The sequence below is a fragment of the Euprymna scolopes genome, chromosome 15 (genome assembly GCF_053919585.1).
Source record: "Euprymna scolopes isolate OS-2025 chromosome 15, ASM5391958v1, whole genome shotgun sequence".
In the NCBI taxonomy this organism is placed as follows: Eukaryota; Metazoa; Mollusca; class Cephalopoda; order Sepiida; family Sepiolidae; genus Euprymna; species Euprymna scolopes.
Genome location: NC_136496.1, coordinates 5,787,729 through 5,806,910, shown reverse-complemented (window position 1 = coordinate 5,806,910; position 19,182 = coordinate 5,787,729). Strand labels below are relative to the sequence as shown.

General features: G+C 35.6%; 1 protein-coding gene across 2 annotated transcripts in view; it reads left to right on the top strand.

The window, feature by feature from the left end:
- The first annotated feature begins 864 nt into the window (after positions 1 to 864).
- Positions 865 to 19,182, top strand: part of LOC145293707 (cilia- and flagella-associated protein 107-like) — a 30,187-nt gene continuing 11,869 nt past the window's right edge. The window contains exons 1-2 of one of the 2 annotated variants that reach the window (XM_080140137.1): positions 1,294 to 1,401; positions 17,947 to 19,182. The exon at positions 17,947 to 19,182 is cut by the window's right edge and continues 24 nt beyond it. In XM_080140137.1, coding sequence (XP_079996263.1) covers positions 18,946 to 19,182 — 237 coding nt within the window. In that variant the 5' untranslated portion in view covers positions 1,294 to 1,401; positions 17,947 to 18,945. Of the gene's footprint in view, positions 1,402 to 17,946 lie in introns of both variants that reach the window. The other variant, XM_080140138.1, reaches the window with a different exon arrangement.

Sequence of the window (19,182 nt, the reverse complement as noted above, 5' to 3'; positions counted from 1 at the left end):
AAAGGTGTTTTAAACCTATTTATTCTTAACATAATGAATCTGTCATGAGAACAACAGCTTCAGTCGAAGCTGGCATGAACAAACGTTCATTATATTAAACTTCAGATTGAACCTTCAACCTCTAGAAGAGTATCACTTAGAACTGAATTTTGCCTAATACTTTATCTGTTACACTTACGGATCCTTGCGAATTACTTAAGATTTCTACTTGGTCATGGCTAACGAAACAAGAGCATGCTGGCCTCGTGGATTAAATAAAGGATTCCATTAAAAACTCCGTGCTGATTCCCAAGTTCGAAAGAAGGTCCCCGAGTTCCACAGAAAGATTCCCAAGTTTGTCTTGACACACCTGAAGAAGGTCGGGGGTTACATCGGTTAAAACGTTGTGAGATTTATAGTCCAAATAAGAACAGTAATCCGAAAAATGAAAAAAAAAAAAAAGAAAAAAATACAAATTCAAATTCATAGTGTCTGGATTTTTACCTCATTAAAGACTACTCTCGCATTAAACGTAGTCCTCATAGGGAGACAAATAAATCGGGACAAAAAGGATCAATGTGTAGTATATGATCTATCTTTGATCAGAGTAAGAGATCTTCTCCCAGACCGAGATATGTTTTTCTTTTCTCCACCTTCCCCTAAATCCAGAGTTTCCCTTTTGATAGAACTGGATTTTGCCTACATTAAAGACCGACGTTTGTCCTCGTGGGGAGGCCAGTAGATAGCAAGCCGACATAACAAGATTGACTAGAAGCGCAATATAGATATTGATAAGTCTGTACATGTCCGTTCTGCACGAATAAGAAGTCACTGGCAGAGTCAGGCTTATCTTCTGTTCTCGCTCTCCTTTCTTTAGCGGGCCATTATTGTTGGTTGCTAAGCAACGAAACCCAAACGACTTTGACTTGGCCAAAAGCAGAAAAGAATAAAGAAAAGTACAAATGAATTCTTCGTTTTTGGTACGGGTTTCAGGGAAGAAGAAGAAAAAAAGGAGGATAACGAAGAAGAAGAAGAAGAAGAAGAAGAAGAAGAAGAAGAAGAAGAAGAAGAAGAAGAAGTCTTCACTTCATTCTTAGTCGTTGTCAATTTTCGAATCAATCGGGATTTATCGCCCTCTCCCCCCATCATTAACCAGTCTCAATGAAGTCGCAAAAATACATGAAATCACCGAAAAAGCGCCTTTTGGTTCACCAACCAACGCGCCTGAGTAAAAGTGCTGCCGTTAATTACGACCGATTTCTAATGAGGAACCTTAATTGGCAGCCGAAAGAAGGAACCCTGCCCTTTTGGGACATGAGAAGGAATGTACCCGAATCTCTCAGCTCTCCTGGTTGGGACAACGGCACTGCGAAAACTGCATACAACCCGAAGGTGATGATTGGCAACTGGGAACAAGATAGGGTAAATGCACAACATGAAGGGTTTTGGCCCTTTTTTTCTCTTTCTTTCTTTTCTTTCTTTCTTTTGTGTGTGTGTGTGTGTGTGTGTGTGTGTGTGTGTGTGTGTGTGTGTGTGTGTGTGTGTGTGTGTGTGTGTGTGTGTGTGTTTCGTTTATAACTTTCCAAAGTTTTAATTTATGTACTAACCAGATTCGATGTTTTCATTTCCAAAGTGTTTTCACATTTTTTTTTTTTTTTTTTTTTTTTTGCGCTCGTTTTGAATTTTTGGTACTTCTACAGTTTACGAACCGTACTGAAATAATAGTGTTATTATTTAGAAATTTATTTTTAACAAGGGCAGAGGGTTTTGTTAATCATTCTGTACTTTCACCTAACAATTTAATAAACAATAGATGCCATAAAAATTAAATATTACCTGAAAATCCTATTCCAAAAAATAAATAAATAAATAGGACGGTCCTTAAACTGCAGATGATTCGATTTTTTTAAATCTCATAAAGCCAGAAAAATGCATGACTCAAAGTCAGCAAAAACGGGTTTCGATCAAATTCAGTTCCTGATATTAAAGATTGTTTTCATTTCCAGTGTTTTTCTTGCATTTGTTTTGAAATTTTTTAATTTTTTTTAATATTCTGGTAAATCAGAATATTTCGTTCCTGATTTTTTTTTTTTTTTTTTTTTTTTTTTTTACATTTTCACCCCAAACAAGGCAAATTGCTACTTTGGTGTAGGGGGCTACTATCAAGGGCAACAACTACTGGGGTACTATGTAGGGATTTGGGCAGCAAGGTGTCGGTTCACGTTACACTTGAACTTCTGCACGTCAGTACTGTTGGGGAAGCAGGGACCTGGAATGGAATTCCAGAGTCTAGCGGTTCTGGGGAAGAAACTATTGGAGTAAAAAGATCTTTTACATCTAGGGATCTCTACAGTGTGGGGGTGGGATCTAGCAGCCTGTCGGGTTTGTCGAGGGTGCTCACGTCGTGGGGGCACAAGTGATTGCAGTTCGTCAGAGCATTCACCACTAAAATACTTGTAGAAAAGGCAGCGGGATGCAACATTTCGTCGATGGGACAGAGGCTGAAGCTTAGATGCCAGTTCAGGGCCTATCAGGTTTGCGACTCTCTTTTGAACCCTGTCAAGCAAGGAGCGAGAGACTAGTAGCAGATGCACCAGCCCAGATGTGGCAGCAATACTCCATACACGGGCGAATGGTGGCCTTATAGAGGTACAGAATACTTTCGGGTTTTAGTAGTTTTCTAGCACGGTAGAGAGAGCTCACCTTTCTTGCAGCGGCCCTGGCAATGCCTTCAATGTAATTGTTCCAACTCATGTTTCCTGTGAACGTTAGGCCAAGGAGTTTGAAAGATGGACTCTCAGATAAAGAGTCGTTGGCCATTGCTAAAGATTTTTTGTTTCAGGTTGTTTACTCTTCTGGTTTACCAAGTTTTGTATGAATTTTTATTTATTAATTTATTTATTAAATTTTTCCATGAAAGTACAGAATAGTTAACAAAGCTCCCCTTCTCCATGTTATGCATAACTTTCTAAATAATCTGCAATTTATGGATCGCGCTGAAATAACATCATTATTATTTAGAAACCTATTCTTAACATGGGAAGAGAACTTTGTTAACTATTCTGTACTTTCACCTAACAATTTAATAAATAAATTAATAAATTTGAAAAACTGAAACTCTCGCCAGAAGTTATATTATGAATAAAGTTTAATATCAGGATCTGAATCTGACCAAACACCGGTCGCTGCTGACTTTGAGTCGAGTACTCTTCTAGTTTGCCAAGATCCCTTTTTTTCAACTTTAACAGTCTTGCATACTGTAAAGTGACCATTTATGTAAAATTTCAAATGTTTAGACTAGAAATTGGCTGAGTAATTTGGTAGCGACCGCAGAGGACAATTTTTTAAAACTTTGACCCCAATTTTGACCCCTTAACATTTATTGCTTTGGGCTCAAATTAAATTAAAATTTTGATCCATGTCCAAGAAACCTACATCTAAAATTTCAAAGGTTTAGACCCAAAATTAGCGGAGGAGATTAGTAGAGTTTTCAGCGACTACTGTTTCTACTAATTCACTGCTGTCACGAAAAGAGAAGTAACAAGTGAAACAGAGAGAATGAAAGAATGAAATGGAGATAATTGGGGGATTTTATTGAAAGCATACGAGTGCTGTACATTGTTATTACAAATGTGGTTTTGGGGGGGGCAAAAAAAATAAGACTCGAATTAAACAAAGAACAAGTGAATTCATTAGAAGCCTGGAAAAATCATGGATTAAAATAGAAAAATGCGAGCATGAAAAGTAATATGGTTAAGCTTAAACATGGAAAAGTAAAAGACTAGTTGTTAAAACTGGAAAAGAAAAGGACAAGATATTCTAGTAAAAAATATAATAAATTTATAATTTAAAATATTGCAGCATTAAGATTTTTTTTTAATTCAATTTATAATATGATATATTATTATATTATTGTTATAAATTCAATTTATAATATGATATATTATTATATTATTGTTATAAATTCAATTTATAATATGATATATTATTATATTATTGTTATAAATTCAATTTATAATATGATATATTATTATATTATTGTTATAAATTCAATTTATAATATGATATATTATTATATTATTGTTATAAATTCAATTTATAATATGATATATTATTATATTATTGTTATAAATTCAATTTATAATATGATATATTATTATATTATTGTTATAAATTCAATTTATAATATGATATATTATTATATTATTGTTATAAATTCAATTTATAATATGATATATTATTATATTATTGTTATAAATTCAATTTATAATATGATATATTATTATATTATTGTTATAAATTCAATTTATAATATGATATATTATTATATTATTGTTATAAATTCAATTTATAATATGATATATTATTATATTATTGTTATAAATTCAATTTATAATATTATATAATCAATTCTTAAGCAGAAGGAGATGAGCGACGCTTTTTATGACTGGTTTCCATCAGCCATGATCGGGTAAAAGTCTTGAGTAATTAACAATTGTAATTTTAGTATCGCTCACATTGAGAATTGAACCTTCAACCTCCATAAGAGTGTCGCTTAGAACTGAATCTTCTCACTTCATCGGATCGTTCACATGCTATCTCCATGAATTAAATAAAATGTTCCATTTAAAATTCCGTACAGATTTCCGAGTTTGGAAGAAAAATTTCTGAATTCAACGAGATAAACCTGAAGAAGGTTGGAGGTTACATCGGCTAAAACATCGTGAAAATAACACTCAAGATGAGAACAGTAGTTTGAATTATTCTAATATTATAAACTAACTGTCTGCCCGGTGTTGCCCGGTCGTATAATACGCTTAAACATATTTTAATTTATGCAGATTTTGTATGTATTATTATAGCATCAATCCTTTATGAGGAATAAATTTGCCCAGTGGACTAATTAAAAAAAAAAAAAAAATGTTTTAAAAGAAAAATAATAATGATAATGTCGTTCATGAAATTCCGTCTGTGTTTGTTTACAATATCACGTCAGCTGATATTTGGGCTTGACGATGAATGCCCTGGAAAAGTTACTTTTGATTAATGTTTAGTTTTAAAATATGCAAACGAAGAAATGATTTGCGGTGATTGTAAATGGTATATCTTCTTTTACTGTAAAATGAACTCATTAATAAGAAAAAATTAAAATTGAACAGGGGATCATTTGATCTGGTTGAATGCTCTACCACTGAGCTATATCTCCAGATGACAATAAATCTGTTTGTTTTTTGTTAGAAGAAATAATCTGCTGAGACTTTTTCGATCTTCAATACTTATCGGATGAATTTCTGTACAAAACATATCTAAGAACACTGCCAGACATATAAATTACCTTTGAGTGAAATTTGCAAAAGAGAGGCTCAGCCGTTTCGGAACCTATAAAGAACCCCCCCCCCACACACACACACACGAAGTGACTTTTATATAATAGAGATAGAGATTATTAATTCTCATTTCAAAATAGAAGAAATAAAATGATTTGGCACGGGAGCAGTTCAGTTTTCATTTACCAAAGTTGGAAAATACTGAAAAAAGGGAGTACAGATACGGCCATCGTAATAGATGGCCTATCAGCTGAAAAATGACGTCATCGCTGAGGTCCTAGCAAGCAAGATATGTGTAAGACTTAGACTGTCGATAATGAGCGTTAGAAAACTTTAAAATTGGATTTAAAAAAGAAGATAAATAAAGAACACGATGATTTATACTGAAACTCATCCAAGATTAATAATAAAAAAAGAATTGAAAGGGGGAAAAGTTATTTGTTTATGTGTTAAAAGCAATTGAACATTTCGTTGTATTATGAATTTTAAAGATTAGAATACGACACGGGGGCAGTTCAGTTCTCATTTGCCGAAGTTGGAAAATACTGAAAAAGGGAAGTACAGAAGACTGAGATAATGATAATGTATGTATTTAATTATAAAATTAAACAATCATTAAAAAAAAAAAAAAAAAAAAAAGTCCTTGCAAAACTGATTGTGTTTGGGGCTTTAGAAGTCCAACTACAAAAAAAAAAAAAGTTCTTTTACGTGTAAGAAAATAGACTGTCTTCAGAATGTACAGCTTTAGGTGGTCTCGTTCAAATTAAGGAAGAGCGGTTTCTTTACTTGTTGACTGGACAACACCGCATTCGAGAAAAAGGAAGAATAAGGGGTTTTTGTGTTCAGCTCGACAAAATAGGTTCTTCGCTGATTGGTCAAGAAGAATCGTCTTGACCAATCGAACAGGGCTATTTTTTTTTAGAATAGAAGAGGTGGGCAAAACGAGAATTATTTTATGATAGAAAAAGAAATAAACCCTATTTTTATAGAAACTCAGGATGACGAACGTAATTTGGTAGGGTCTTTTTTTTTTATACACGTTCACCCCTAACATGGCACATCGCCACTTGGACATAAGGGGCTACTATTTGGGGTTAAGCCTAGGAAAGATTAACAAGTTTACATTACAGTTAAGCTTCTGCATATCAGTACAATACGGGAAGCAGGTAGCAGGAAGGGAATTCCAAAATCTAGCTATTTGAGGAAATAAACTATTAGAATAGAAAACTTTCTTGACATTAAGGGACCTCAACAGTGAAGGGGTGAGATTTTGTTGCTTCAACATCCAGAAGAGTAACTTTTACAACTGAATTTTATCAAGTACTTTATCCACTGTGTCGAAAGATTCTGTTCAAAATTCTGTGCAGTTTCTCGAGTTCGACAGAAAGATCCCAAGATCTACAAGATACATCTGAAGAAAATCGGAGGATACATCAACTGAAACGTTTTGAAAATAACATCCAAGATGAGAACAGTAGTCCGAAGAATCCAATTAATACGAATAATCAACCCTTATCTAAAAAAATTCAGAAGCGTAAAACTAGATCTATGGCACAACTACTGTACATTCACGTCCTTAGATAAAACTGACAAGAAAATGAATAGATTTTTTTAATGGATGTAGGTTGACTCGCTGTTATGAAAATATAATAAAATAAATTGTAATTTAAATCAATTACAATTTTAAAAATTGAAGTATAAAGATCATACCTAGAGCAAGTTCAATAAAAAAAAAAACACAAACAAAAACATATGCTACGACGTGCCTTCAATAAGTTTTCAGACTTTTTTGTACAGGCATTTAAAATTACTGTAGACTCTTCAAAAATTCAGTGTGTTATTGCTATACATCGTATTAGATGACTGGCCAATTTTTATGATTTCAGATTCAAATGAACAGCTACAGCAGAAATTGGAATACACCCTACTAAAGCTTCATTGTCACAGCTGATGAATTTCAAAAATGCAATGTGGACGTGAGGACATTTTAGAAGAATGATAGACAATAAAATTCTGTTTTAAACTCGAAAAAATGCTACAGAAACGTATAGAATGCTTCAGACTGATTTTGTACCATCTTGGATGAATCGAGTATCAGTTTTTAAGTGGCATAAGAGATTCAAAGACGACAGAGTGTGAGGGCTGATGAGAGGTGGGGGAGGAATAGGGAAGTCAGAACACCAGAGTTGATTAGCCAAATAAAGAATTTCATGGATAAGGATCATTGTGTGTCTATAGAGACAATAAGTGCGCAGTTTGATGTCAGTGTGGGAACTGTAATATAATTATTCGTGAGGGACTGAGGATGTGAAAGATTTGCGTGAATGCACAACTCTATCCTTGTCACAGACTATTTGACCAAGAGGGCTCTCGAGACAGTTCCTCACCCTCCCTATAAACCAGACCTTGCTCGCTGTGACTGTTGGTTATTCCTTAAACTCAAGGAAACCCTTAGAGGCTGTCGTTATGAGATAATTGATGAGATGAAAGAAGTTGTGACAAGGGTCATTGACACACTCACACAAAAGGACTTCCATGGGGGCCTTCCAGAAGTTGTTGGAACGGTACAACAAGTGTATTGCAGCCGGAGATTACTTCGAAGGATACTAAAGATTTATGTGTGGACTATTCAATAAAAGTGCCCATACGAAAAAAGGTCTGCAAACTTATTGAACGCACCTCGTAATTCACGCAAATGTATTGTTTCTACAAAATTATCTTGATTTTACAAATAATTAAAAAGTGTTTATTAAAAACATGCAATATTTTACAAATGTCTCTTAATGAGATTTTTCAAAGGAGATAAAAAAAAAGAAAAAGATTGGTAATCAACGAAAGAATGCCAGAACGCGTTTTATAAATAACTAGATTACCAATGACCCGTTGGGTCAGTATATGTTATAGCTAGCTAAGGAATAGTGAGTATACAGAATTAATGTATAAACGCGCAAAAATTGAATGCACGCGCTCGCGCGCGCGAAAACAAACATGGCGACCAATGAAAACAATACAGAGTACAATGGATAATAAAGCTCTTAACATCATTGCCTTTAGATTAAATGAAAAAAACAGGGGGTTTTTTTCGTACTAAACTAAACGAGGTAAAATTACGTTTATTTGTAAGGAAAACACGTTAAAATAAATTAAAACAAACAAAATATTGTTGACCTTGTGTATGTTTTGAATAGCAGTAGTAGCTTTTAATATCGGACTTAAGACTGGGAGGCCATGAAATAGGTAACCAGGCAATTTTTTGAAACCGTAAGTCAGAAATCTGATTGACGCAAGCAAGCAAGCAAGCTGATCTGAGTCTTATAATTAATAATAATAAAAAAAATCATCACATTTAAATAAATCTCACCTGTCTGTTTAAATGTATGTATGTATGGAAGTTTGTATGTTTACCTAAAACCTTTGACATATTTTCACGAGATCAGTATCGTTTTGAACTCGACCCTTCGGACTCAAATATAAAAAAGTTGGCTAAAAATATTAATTCCTTCACCCTCAACTGGGCACTTTTCTACAGGAAGAGGTCGCTTTTTTTGCCGATATATTCGAAAGTCATCCCCTCTTTTCGATTGACTAGCCTTAATTTAAACATCTATCGTTTGCGGCTTGGTGATGGACGCAACAGCAAAGACGTTACGTTTTTTGGGGTGTTTTTTTCACGTTCTTTTCCTCCTTCGCGGTACAGGTTCGAGCCTGCCTGCCTACTAAATTTTTTATTTATTTATTTATTTATTTATTTGCTCAACACACACCTCCAAACACCCGGGCAACGCCGGACATCCAGGCTAGTCGCATTTAAAAGAAACCAAAAAAGTATGGACTATTAAAATAAACCCAAAAAGAAAAGGGCATTAACTTCATACTAACAAGACTGTGGAAATTCCACATTGGGCTTTTTCATGTAATATAATTGTTGCCATTCTGTGGATGTTCGGCGTAAATGTGACGCCCTGATATTATTGTCCCTATTTACAATGTCTCCCCACCGGACAAAGTTAGACACCAGAGTCGTTTTTTAACGTGAAGAAAAGGTACAACAATTGTCTCAGTCGTGAAGGACTGCTCCTCCGCCGAAAGAGAACAAGAAATGGAAGTGCAGAATCTGAAGAACAGCGCCAAGTATTTATCTAAGTTAGCAGGAACTCCCGGCATAACCTGGTCGTAAAATACGCATAAATATGATACCTAAATTCTTGCAGATTTCATATATTATAGAGTCAATTTTCTATCGATTCATATATATTATAAAATTGTAATTAAAAAAAAATATCCATATTACTTGGGTGCATCAGTACATCGCTGAGGCAAAATGAACAAGGAAGAAAAAGAGAGACTGCAGAAGAAAGAGAAAGAGAGAGAGAGAGAGTATAGGAGAAAGAGAAGGATAAAAGTACGGAGAAAGAGAGAGAGGTGAGAAAAACATTCAGCAAATGAGAGCGAGTTGACCGGGTCACCCTGTCAGCGACACACTTTCTGACCCCTGTTAGTTACTAAGCGAACAAAGAAAGAAAGGAAAGTTGAAGAAAAGTATGGAGAGAGAGAGAGAGGGGGGGAGAAATTTTGTACACACACTCGGCTTACACGCCGAGTTGGGCGCACGTGGAAAATTTCCACCCAACAACGACGTGAACGAACCGATGTTATCCAAATATAGAATGTCGACACTACGAACACGAGGGACACGGTGAAGAATAACCGAAACAAAAAGAGATAATGCCGACCATAAAATGACGAGGAAATGGCGAACTTTACAAATGTTTTCGAATTATGGACTAACGAAGAGACGGATATTGAAGACATTTGTTTTAAGCAACCGCCCGAAACAAAACGAAAAAAAAAAAAAAAGTAAAAACGGTGAGTCCCCTATCTCTGCATACCTCTCTCTTGTATATTAAGGTGGCGAGTTCATTTTACCATTGTTTTGTTTGTATTGCTGTATTTTTTTTTATCAATATATTTCTCGTCGGCATTTTGAGATAGTAGATTAGGATACCCCTTCCACATACTCGTAATTTTTTTAATTATTTTATTTGATCTCACCCCTCCTACCGTAGTTTGATTTTTTTATATAATAAAATTAACTTTAAAATGTTATACTTGTCTGTCCGTGTTTTCGTTCTTTCTCGCATGCAGTTGTATTCGTCCTCGTGTCTCCTTTTATTTCTACCCTTGTCACATGTTCGACAAATATTTGTTCTCTTCCCAAATTTCTTTTTATATCCTTTTGTTTTTTTTATGTACCCTATCTTTTATCGCATGTGTTACTATATATATATATATATATATATATATATATATATATATATATATATATAACTTGAGTTCCTTCAGTTATAATCGAAACCAAAGCCAAAACTTATGCAGAATTCTTGGTAAAATTATTTATTACAAGAAATGGAAGGTCATAACAATTAAACAACAGTCACTCGGAAGAAAAAAAATGTAAATGTGACACACAAAATAACACACATGCTATCGTATTAATATATAAAGCAAAATTAACAAGATGGAGGGGGCGTTATAGTATGAGAGCGATCTATTCTATTTTAGGAGTAGATGAACTCTACTTCCGGAGTTGCGACAAAGTGTTGCGTCCGTTATGACGGCAGTCATTTACCGTTCTGTGTCGGTATACATAGCAGTCACAGATCCAATCTCAACAATCAGTTCGGCAGAAACTGGGTCATTTTGGTAATCTTTTATCTGTATGGCTGAGGTATTGCAATGGATAGTCCTAGGAGGAGCACTCTCAGGTTTCACTTCTTTCCTTTGGACTGATGTTAGTTTATTACTAAATGCCTGAGGCGCCCCAACTGGTTAGTGCCGATGGGGTTGTTAAGGCTATTTTGTGGAGACCAGAGTGTCTTTTCTTTAAAAACGCTGGACCACATGTGGCTGGACCACATCTGGCTGTGTTGGAAGGTAGTAAATATAATCATGGCAGCAGTCATTTGTGCCAGTCTTAGCCATAATATCGGACGTAGACTTTTTGTCACATACTTTTTTTGTCACAGTTTTTTGTTACATTCTTGTAACTATGCCACCGTGTTATATTAATTATTATCGACTTTTTAAGTGTACAACATTTTTTTCTTGCTTGCTTGTTCCCGTACACAATGAATGACGTCATTAAGAGATGACGTCATCTGCTAGAACAGAGGCCAAAGAAATCGAAAAGATCCATTATGGCATCATAAATAATGAATTAGCGATGGATGACAGCATTCATTAAAACAGAACATGAACTACCTAAGACACTTTTGGCCAAGGGTCAACTACGTGGCCGGACTAGTATACGAATTCGCCACGTTTTAGCGAAATTGAGCGTATTTTTTTTTTTTTTTTTTTTTTTTTTTTTTTAGTTTGTTTCCATTTTTAGAATCCAGACGGATTTTCTCTTAAATTGCCTCCCATGGATGTTCTCCATTTTTGGTCGCAATCCTTTATTTTTTATTTGTCCATTTATTTTTATTTTATTTTTTTAATTCTTTTTTATAAGAAAAAGCTGATTTTTTTCCAAATCACTAAACCCTATTTCCTGATTTTTTTTTTCATCACTATTAGGTGGAATTTTTCTTTCTCTTTCTCTTTTTCTTTTTCTTCTGCTTTATCTTTTATTTTGCTTTCCTCTTGTCTTCTCACCGCCTTGTATAGACCCACCTTCCTTTTACTTCTTGTGACGGTTCTCTCTGAAAACTGAAAATGTTACTGTTACAGTGAAGACTTTAAGCTATTCATGCAGGAGGTAAGGGATATGACATGTTTCATCAAAGAATGACTTCCTGTCCCCTTCCCTTCACACGCACACTTGATATCTTTCTCTTAATTTTGACTTTCTTACTTGAAACTGATTAGAATTGTTTAGAATTTATTATTTTTTGCACTGTTCTCCTCCGCCCACTGAGTTTCAATCTCTACTCCCTTCCCCTATAAAAAAAATACCAGCAAAAACTCGTCTAGCTACAACCACATCTAAAATCTCTCTCTCTCTCTCTCTCTCTCTCTCTCTCTCTCTCTCTCTCTCTCTCTCTCTCTCTACTAAAAACCAAACGGAACACAAGTTTCTGATTTTTTTTTTTCAGATGAAAGTCCGCAAGAATCCGTAGCGTAATGGATAAAGTACTAGGTTAAATTCAGTTCTAAAGGACACTGTTTTCTGTGTCAAAATCTATTTCATCTAGCACTTATCGTTGGCAAGTTTTTTACCAAGTGTAACAATTCGAGTTAGTCTTTAGCTGGTAAAAATAGCTGCTAAGGGGGGCAAAATTGAAAAGAAAAATTGGGACTTGGTGGGCATACGTCAACAAAATGCTGTTATATGCATGCACAAATATACATTTATCCATTTTACAGCGTTATTTTTTACGTTTTATATGGGTAAGGACCTTGTATAGACGATAACAAATAAGTCCTGGGGAGTTAATTGTTTTGGTTTTGATTCTAGTTGATGGTGCCCGAAATATTTTTTTTTACTTTTGAAACTACTATATATTGAGTATAATGTAATAATCGATGACAAATTTGCTTTATAATTATAAATACGAAATCTGCATAAATTAAAATATTATATAGATACTAGCGTATTTTACCACCGGGCAACGCCAGGCGGTCTGCTAGTAGCTATATAATATTCTTCTTGTTCCTTCCTTTAGTTAGTCCGTACGTTACGCTTGGAAAAAGCCAATACACTTTTTGTAGGCTAAATTGCTTTTAAAATATACAAAATTCGCGAAATTTGGTTTTAAAAAGACACATCTGACAACCCTGGACAAGAATATGATAGTAACCTCCTTTTGATGTAACCTAGTTTTTGAATATCATTACAATAATATATATGATCATTGTTGTAATGGCGTGAGAAAGGAACTCGTAGTAATTTCGACGTGCGGCAGTTCTTCGCAGAAGAAAAATATCAAAGCAACGTTACGTAAAAAACGGAAGCATTCGAAAGAAACAGGGCAAAAAAAGAACAACATTGTCTAGCAGGAGTTTCTGAACTGAAGGAGTAAATTAATGATTGTCTCTTACAATGTGATTTTATTATTTGTATTGAACTATGTAGCACAATATTACTTTCTGAGTATTTAATAATACGTATTATCTCATTTAAGTCAGTCCTATATTTTAAATACAATGGACACTATTTCTATAGAAATATTAATAAACTCGTATTTGCAGTGTGTGTTGCGCACGCGCGTGTGTGTTTTGTACCAAAGCTTTTTTTTTTTTTTGCGCTATCCAATATATGTATAGTTTCGGTGGGGCCCGGGTCTATAATACATTCCTCTGAAAAGGGTACTTTTTAAACAAGAGTAAAAGAGGCAGGTGCTTGGGAATCTCTATCTTTAGAACACTCCTCCCCCACTGCACATCCATGCTTAAAACTTTAGAACGACACAGACACATTTTTCGAATTATTACCACTTTTATTATCAAAGAAGTTGCATGCATTATGAAAATCGAGGAAAGATTTACAATAAATGTTTAAAACTCTTCATGTGAAAACTTTCTAGAAAACTAGATTAACTGATGATCACTTGGCAGCTTTTATAAAACTCGGAATTACAAAGAAATTTAATCCCAACATACCAAAGATTGTCGAGAACAAGAAATGTTAAGTTTTAGGGTGGCTAGTCATTAGTTTTTAGGGTTGAAAGTCATCAATTTTTAGGGATATGTTCACGCCGGTTTTGAGGTGTTACTTGAGGGTGATTTGTAATGGGAGAAGTATTTTTGTGATGAGACGGATTCAGAGAAATATTTTCAGTGAAACGGTTTTGCAGGTTTTGTATTCAAATATGAGAAAAATGAGACATTGTCATACGGTAAACAAAACAAAATAATGAGTTAAGAAGACATATATTTATAAAAAAAAAAAAGATAATTTCTATATGTTTAAAACGGAAGTTTACAGCAATAGGCAAACATAGAATGTTTGTGAATATTTTTAGAGTTCTTGTAAAAACAAGGGGTTCATTAGCTGAGGCATTAGAATTCTGGATCGATTAATAAAAGCCGTGAGTTTCAGGCGTCGAGAAAACTGTATTCAAAACTTGTTGGGAATATTTCAATTGGTGAGTTGTTTTAAACGAGTAGATGATATTAAGGGATTCAAGCAGTTTGTGTGTGTGTGTGTGTGTGTGTGTGTGTGTGTGTGTGTGTGTGTGTGTGTGTGTGTGTGTGTGTGTGTGTGTGTGTGTCGCGCATTGTAAGTGTGAGCATGTGAGTGACAGTGTATGATTACGTGAGTTGAGGATTGTGGCGATTAAGCAGACGTAGCACTGTCCTTATGCTTGGTCTCAACTGTTTATTGAAAGAAAATTTGGCCTTTTTAAAGGGTTTAGGCGGCTCACAGAAAGACCAATTCGAATAAATCCAGAAAGTTCTTTTGATTTTGCACAACGAAGGGTAAACGTCCATGCAATAAAAAGTCTCGGGAGAAAATTGTTAGAATACTTGTCCATTTTAAACTGTTGTAATGTATGTGTATTTGATTTGTTGCTGAACAGTTAATTTAAATTTTCGTTATATTTTAAGTAAAGAACTTGTAGCAGACGAACTCGCGGCTCGAGGTTTTAAATCTACTCTCTTCCTGGCTTGTCTAGTCACAAGTCAGCTCTCAGTTACGTGACCGAGTGCATAAACTATGAAACCAGCAACAATCTCTCCCCCCCCCTCTCTCTCTCTCTCTCTCTCTCTCTCTCTCTCTCTCTCTCTCTCTCTCTCTCTCTCTGACTACTGTTGACAGCAGACATCGCCTGGGTCCTTTGGCCCCGGGCTAGTGTGTGTACATACAAGCGAACATGGCTATCTTAAAACACCGACTTGCTCCCGCGTGCGGTTCACACACGTACTCTCTTCCCTACCATGAGACTTTGCCTCCGTCTCTGCACGCACACACACTCCTACCGCACGACGTGATGCACATGAACATTTTTCTCATTATTTCTCATTAAACCGGCTTGTCTAATCTACGTCTCCACGTCAGAAACTCTTTCCACGATTCCTATAAATACAAGCACGCACGAACACTGAACTATTCCCTTGTTGCGGGAGCCGTGGGTCCCCCAGCGTGATGTTTGCAGACTCAAAAGGTATAATAATAAAGAGTGGTAGTTGAATCAGAAGAAGAATCAAGTGTAAAAAATGGTGTTGAAACAAGCAAGCAAGGATGACTGAGACAAATGGATAAATTAAATACAATATTTATTTTTTTATAAAAGATTGTAAAAGAAAAAGAGAGAATACGAAAGTTTTTTCTTAGTCGAAAGCCTCTTTCTGTGACTGAGATAATTCAATGTTTTTCCATGTAATAAAAAAAAAGACAGTTCCTCAACTGAGGTATAAAAAGATCTATATGTGATAGGTAATTGAATGTTTTTTTTATGTATTGAAATAATCAAAGAAAGTATTCGACTGAATTAATTGAATGTTCTGAAGGAGACAAGTAAGAGTTCCTGGTGAGAAATAACCAGTCTTTTTTCAAAGAATTAAACTATAAAAACCCTACCGCTTACTTAGCGGGGAGATAGAAAAGAGGAATAAAAAGTCCCTTAGGGTTGCAAGCCCGTATCTACGTGGAGGAATTAATTGAGGGGCACACGCGTGTTTAACGTCCAAACGCGGACGGGTCGATGTTGATGTTTACGCCATGGTGTTCAAAGGTCGACTCCTCGATGTGGGCGAAAAGTGCCCTTTTTATACTTGTCCGACCGGCTCCAGGGAGGCTTTCAGAAAAAACAAACATTTTTTTAAATTTGTTTTTACCTGTAATCTGATTGGATGAAAAGAATAACTTTCTTATGACGTAAGATGCTTTAACTGACGTCCGCACGAATAACTGAAATTTCGTTTAAGGAACACCGAATTTGCGTGGGTGGGTAAAAAAAAAAATGTACGCGCAGCTAAAACGATGTTTATACATTCACGCGCGCGCAACTGGGTTTTACTGTTGAGGCACCGCGCCATTATTTTGTTTTGGAGTAGATTCGACGCGCGTGCGTGCGTCGGGGATACGACACTCTCTTTCAACAAGCTTTTCTAATATCAAATCTACGTTTCGAAACAAGAACACTTTCAGCTACTAACCCGTTTCTCTCTTATGCATGCTACTAACGGGGATAACCAATAAAGTTGTTTTTTAAATGTTAAAATGAAACGTTTTTTTTTTCCTTATCTTTACAACCTCATTAATATTTCATGCTCATTTCGTTCGTTATATGTTTTGCTAAACTAAATATACGTTTGTACGTGTATTCTTGAAAAGAATCAAAATTATTTCATGTTTTTAAATGAAAAGAAACATATTCTGCAATAATATCAAACAATTTCAGCTACAATTGTAGAAATGTGATCCGTATGACAACATAAACTGACTCTTATGACCCTTGCGGGGAGTTTGACATACCCAGTTGAGACCCCTGAGAGTTTAGATGTGGTTGTAGCTAGACAAGTTTTTGCTAGTAATTCCTATAGGAGAAGAGGATAGAGATTGAAACTCACTGTGCGGAGGGGGGGGGCAGTGCAAAAAAAAAAAATTCTAAACAACTCTAATCAGTTTCAAGTAAGAAAGTCAAAATTAAGAGAAGAACATCGAGGTGTATGTTTGTGTGTGTGTGTGCGTGTGTGTGTGTGTGTGTGCGCGCGTGTGTGTGTGTGTGATGAGAAGGAGACAGGAAGACATTCTCTGAGTCATCTAATTCTCTTGTTTCCTGCATAACTTTCACAGTGGTATAAACATTTTCAGTTTTCAGAGAGAACCGTCACAACCAGTAAAAGAAAGGCTAGTCAAGAGAAGACGAGAGAAAAACTGGGGAAAAGAAAGATAAAGCGAAAGAGAAAGAAAAAATAAAATCCAGCTAGATAGCTATGAAAACAACCAGGAAATAAGGCCCTAGCGATTTGGCGTGGTCCTTGGTTTTGGTAGAAGCCATCTTAGAGCGTCTTTGTGTTTAGCGAATGACCACACTGACATTTAATATGAATTTGAAATAAAAGTTATGTTTTAGCGAAGGAGGAAATTGAAGATTATGTTTTAATTTTTAGCCCTGCATCAAACCTGCTTTCATAGCTCAGTTATTAAGGTGAAAGAAAAAAGTAAATTGTAAACTAAAAGTTTTGGTTTCAATTTTCGGTGGTGGCGCATGAGTTATTTATTTATTTTTTTTTTTTTTAACTTTTTAAATCATTACTATATATTGGGTCCAATATAATATGATAATAAACATGAAATCTGCATTAATCCAAATATTATATCTAAGCGTATTTTACGACCGGGCAATGCCTGCTGGTAAGAAAAAAAAAGGATATAAAGGTTATTTTTTATAGTTAAACACGTGCATGGATAAAGAAATTGGTTTGATAATAGCTGTAAATATACATATGTAAGTATTTGTCAACCTGGCAGTGCGTGTGTGTGTGTGTGTGTGTGTGTGTGTGTGTGTGTGTGTGTGTGTGTGTGTGTGTGTGTGCGTGTGCGTGTGTGTTCGTTTACTTTGTAGCACGTGCGTTCATGAAACTTGATTGTCAGCCAAGATTGTCCTTTTCCTTTCGCCACTCCCGGCCCCAGAGAAGACGGGGTGGTTAGTAAAGAATGCGTTCCTGAGTTTTTTTGTTTTTTTTCTTTCAGCCTGCTAGTGGTGCAGCAGAACGCATATGAGTGTGTGGGAAAAAATCAGCAGAAGCTTGTAAAGATATTAGCAGCAGTAACCGAAAAAACACATATGCAAATTAGGAAGTGTGTACGGGCTTCCGTGAGAAGAAAGAAAAAGACACCACGTGGTCGGGAGAAATAAAGTCCGCACCGGAGAAGATGAACGCGTAAAATCAAAGGCGAGTGTGGCTGAATATGGTTGGCGTGTGGTCGAGGAAGAGAAAGAAAAGTGTGAGCCGGAGAGATTTACGTGTGTCTCCGGATAGCGGCAAGAACTTTTAAGCTGGTGTCAAGATTGCGGGGTTTTGTTAATCTCATGGCAGAAGAAATGAACAATAAAAAAACAAAACAAAAAAAAACAAGCAGACACTGTCTGGAAAAAATGGTAATAAATGCCTTTTGCTAAAACAAAGAAAAGCTTAGTCGGATCTATTTATTTTTGTTTGATTGTCCATTCGCGACAGTACCTATCTTATAGTGGAATTTCTCTAAAACTGATTTTTGACCAGGTCTTATAGGAATTTCTAAGTTCATACTGGCTTATCACATTCACGTATAGGTGTTATTTTTTTAGTTTTGGGGAGATTTTTTATTGGCTAAAAATACTTTGGAGTTCACACGTCCATGTTTAAATGTTCTTGCTTTGGGGAGTTAAAAGGAAAGCGAATTCCAACGAAGCGGGGGAAGGAAAGAGTGTAGCAATCAGGGCCATTTGTTTTTTAGCGTTCATAGGCATCACTTCCTGATTAAATCGCCTTAGTAAAATAATAAAGCTGTAAACCGTGTTATCTTGCTTGTCACTGCATACACTGGATGACGTCACAGAAACCGAATAACGTAAATAAACGGCGATTCATAGGAGTCGTATGACATAATTAATTAGGAGGCGAATGGCATAAATAATTACATTGATAGAGAGAGGGGAAGAATTCTCGAATCAATCAGGTTTTTTTTTCGCCATCTCCTGTAGTCGCAATGGAATCACAAAAATGCGTGACATTCCCGAAAAAACGCCTTTTGGTAAAACCACCTCCTCACTTAATTAAAAAACCTGCCAATACTTCCGACCGATTTCTGATGAAGGACTTTGGTTGGAACCCAAATGAGGGGACCCTGCCTTTTGGGGACATGAGGAGAAATATGCCCGAAACGCTCAACTGTCCTGCGTGGGACAAGGGCACTGTCAAAACTGCATACAACCCGAAGGTGAAG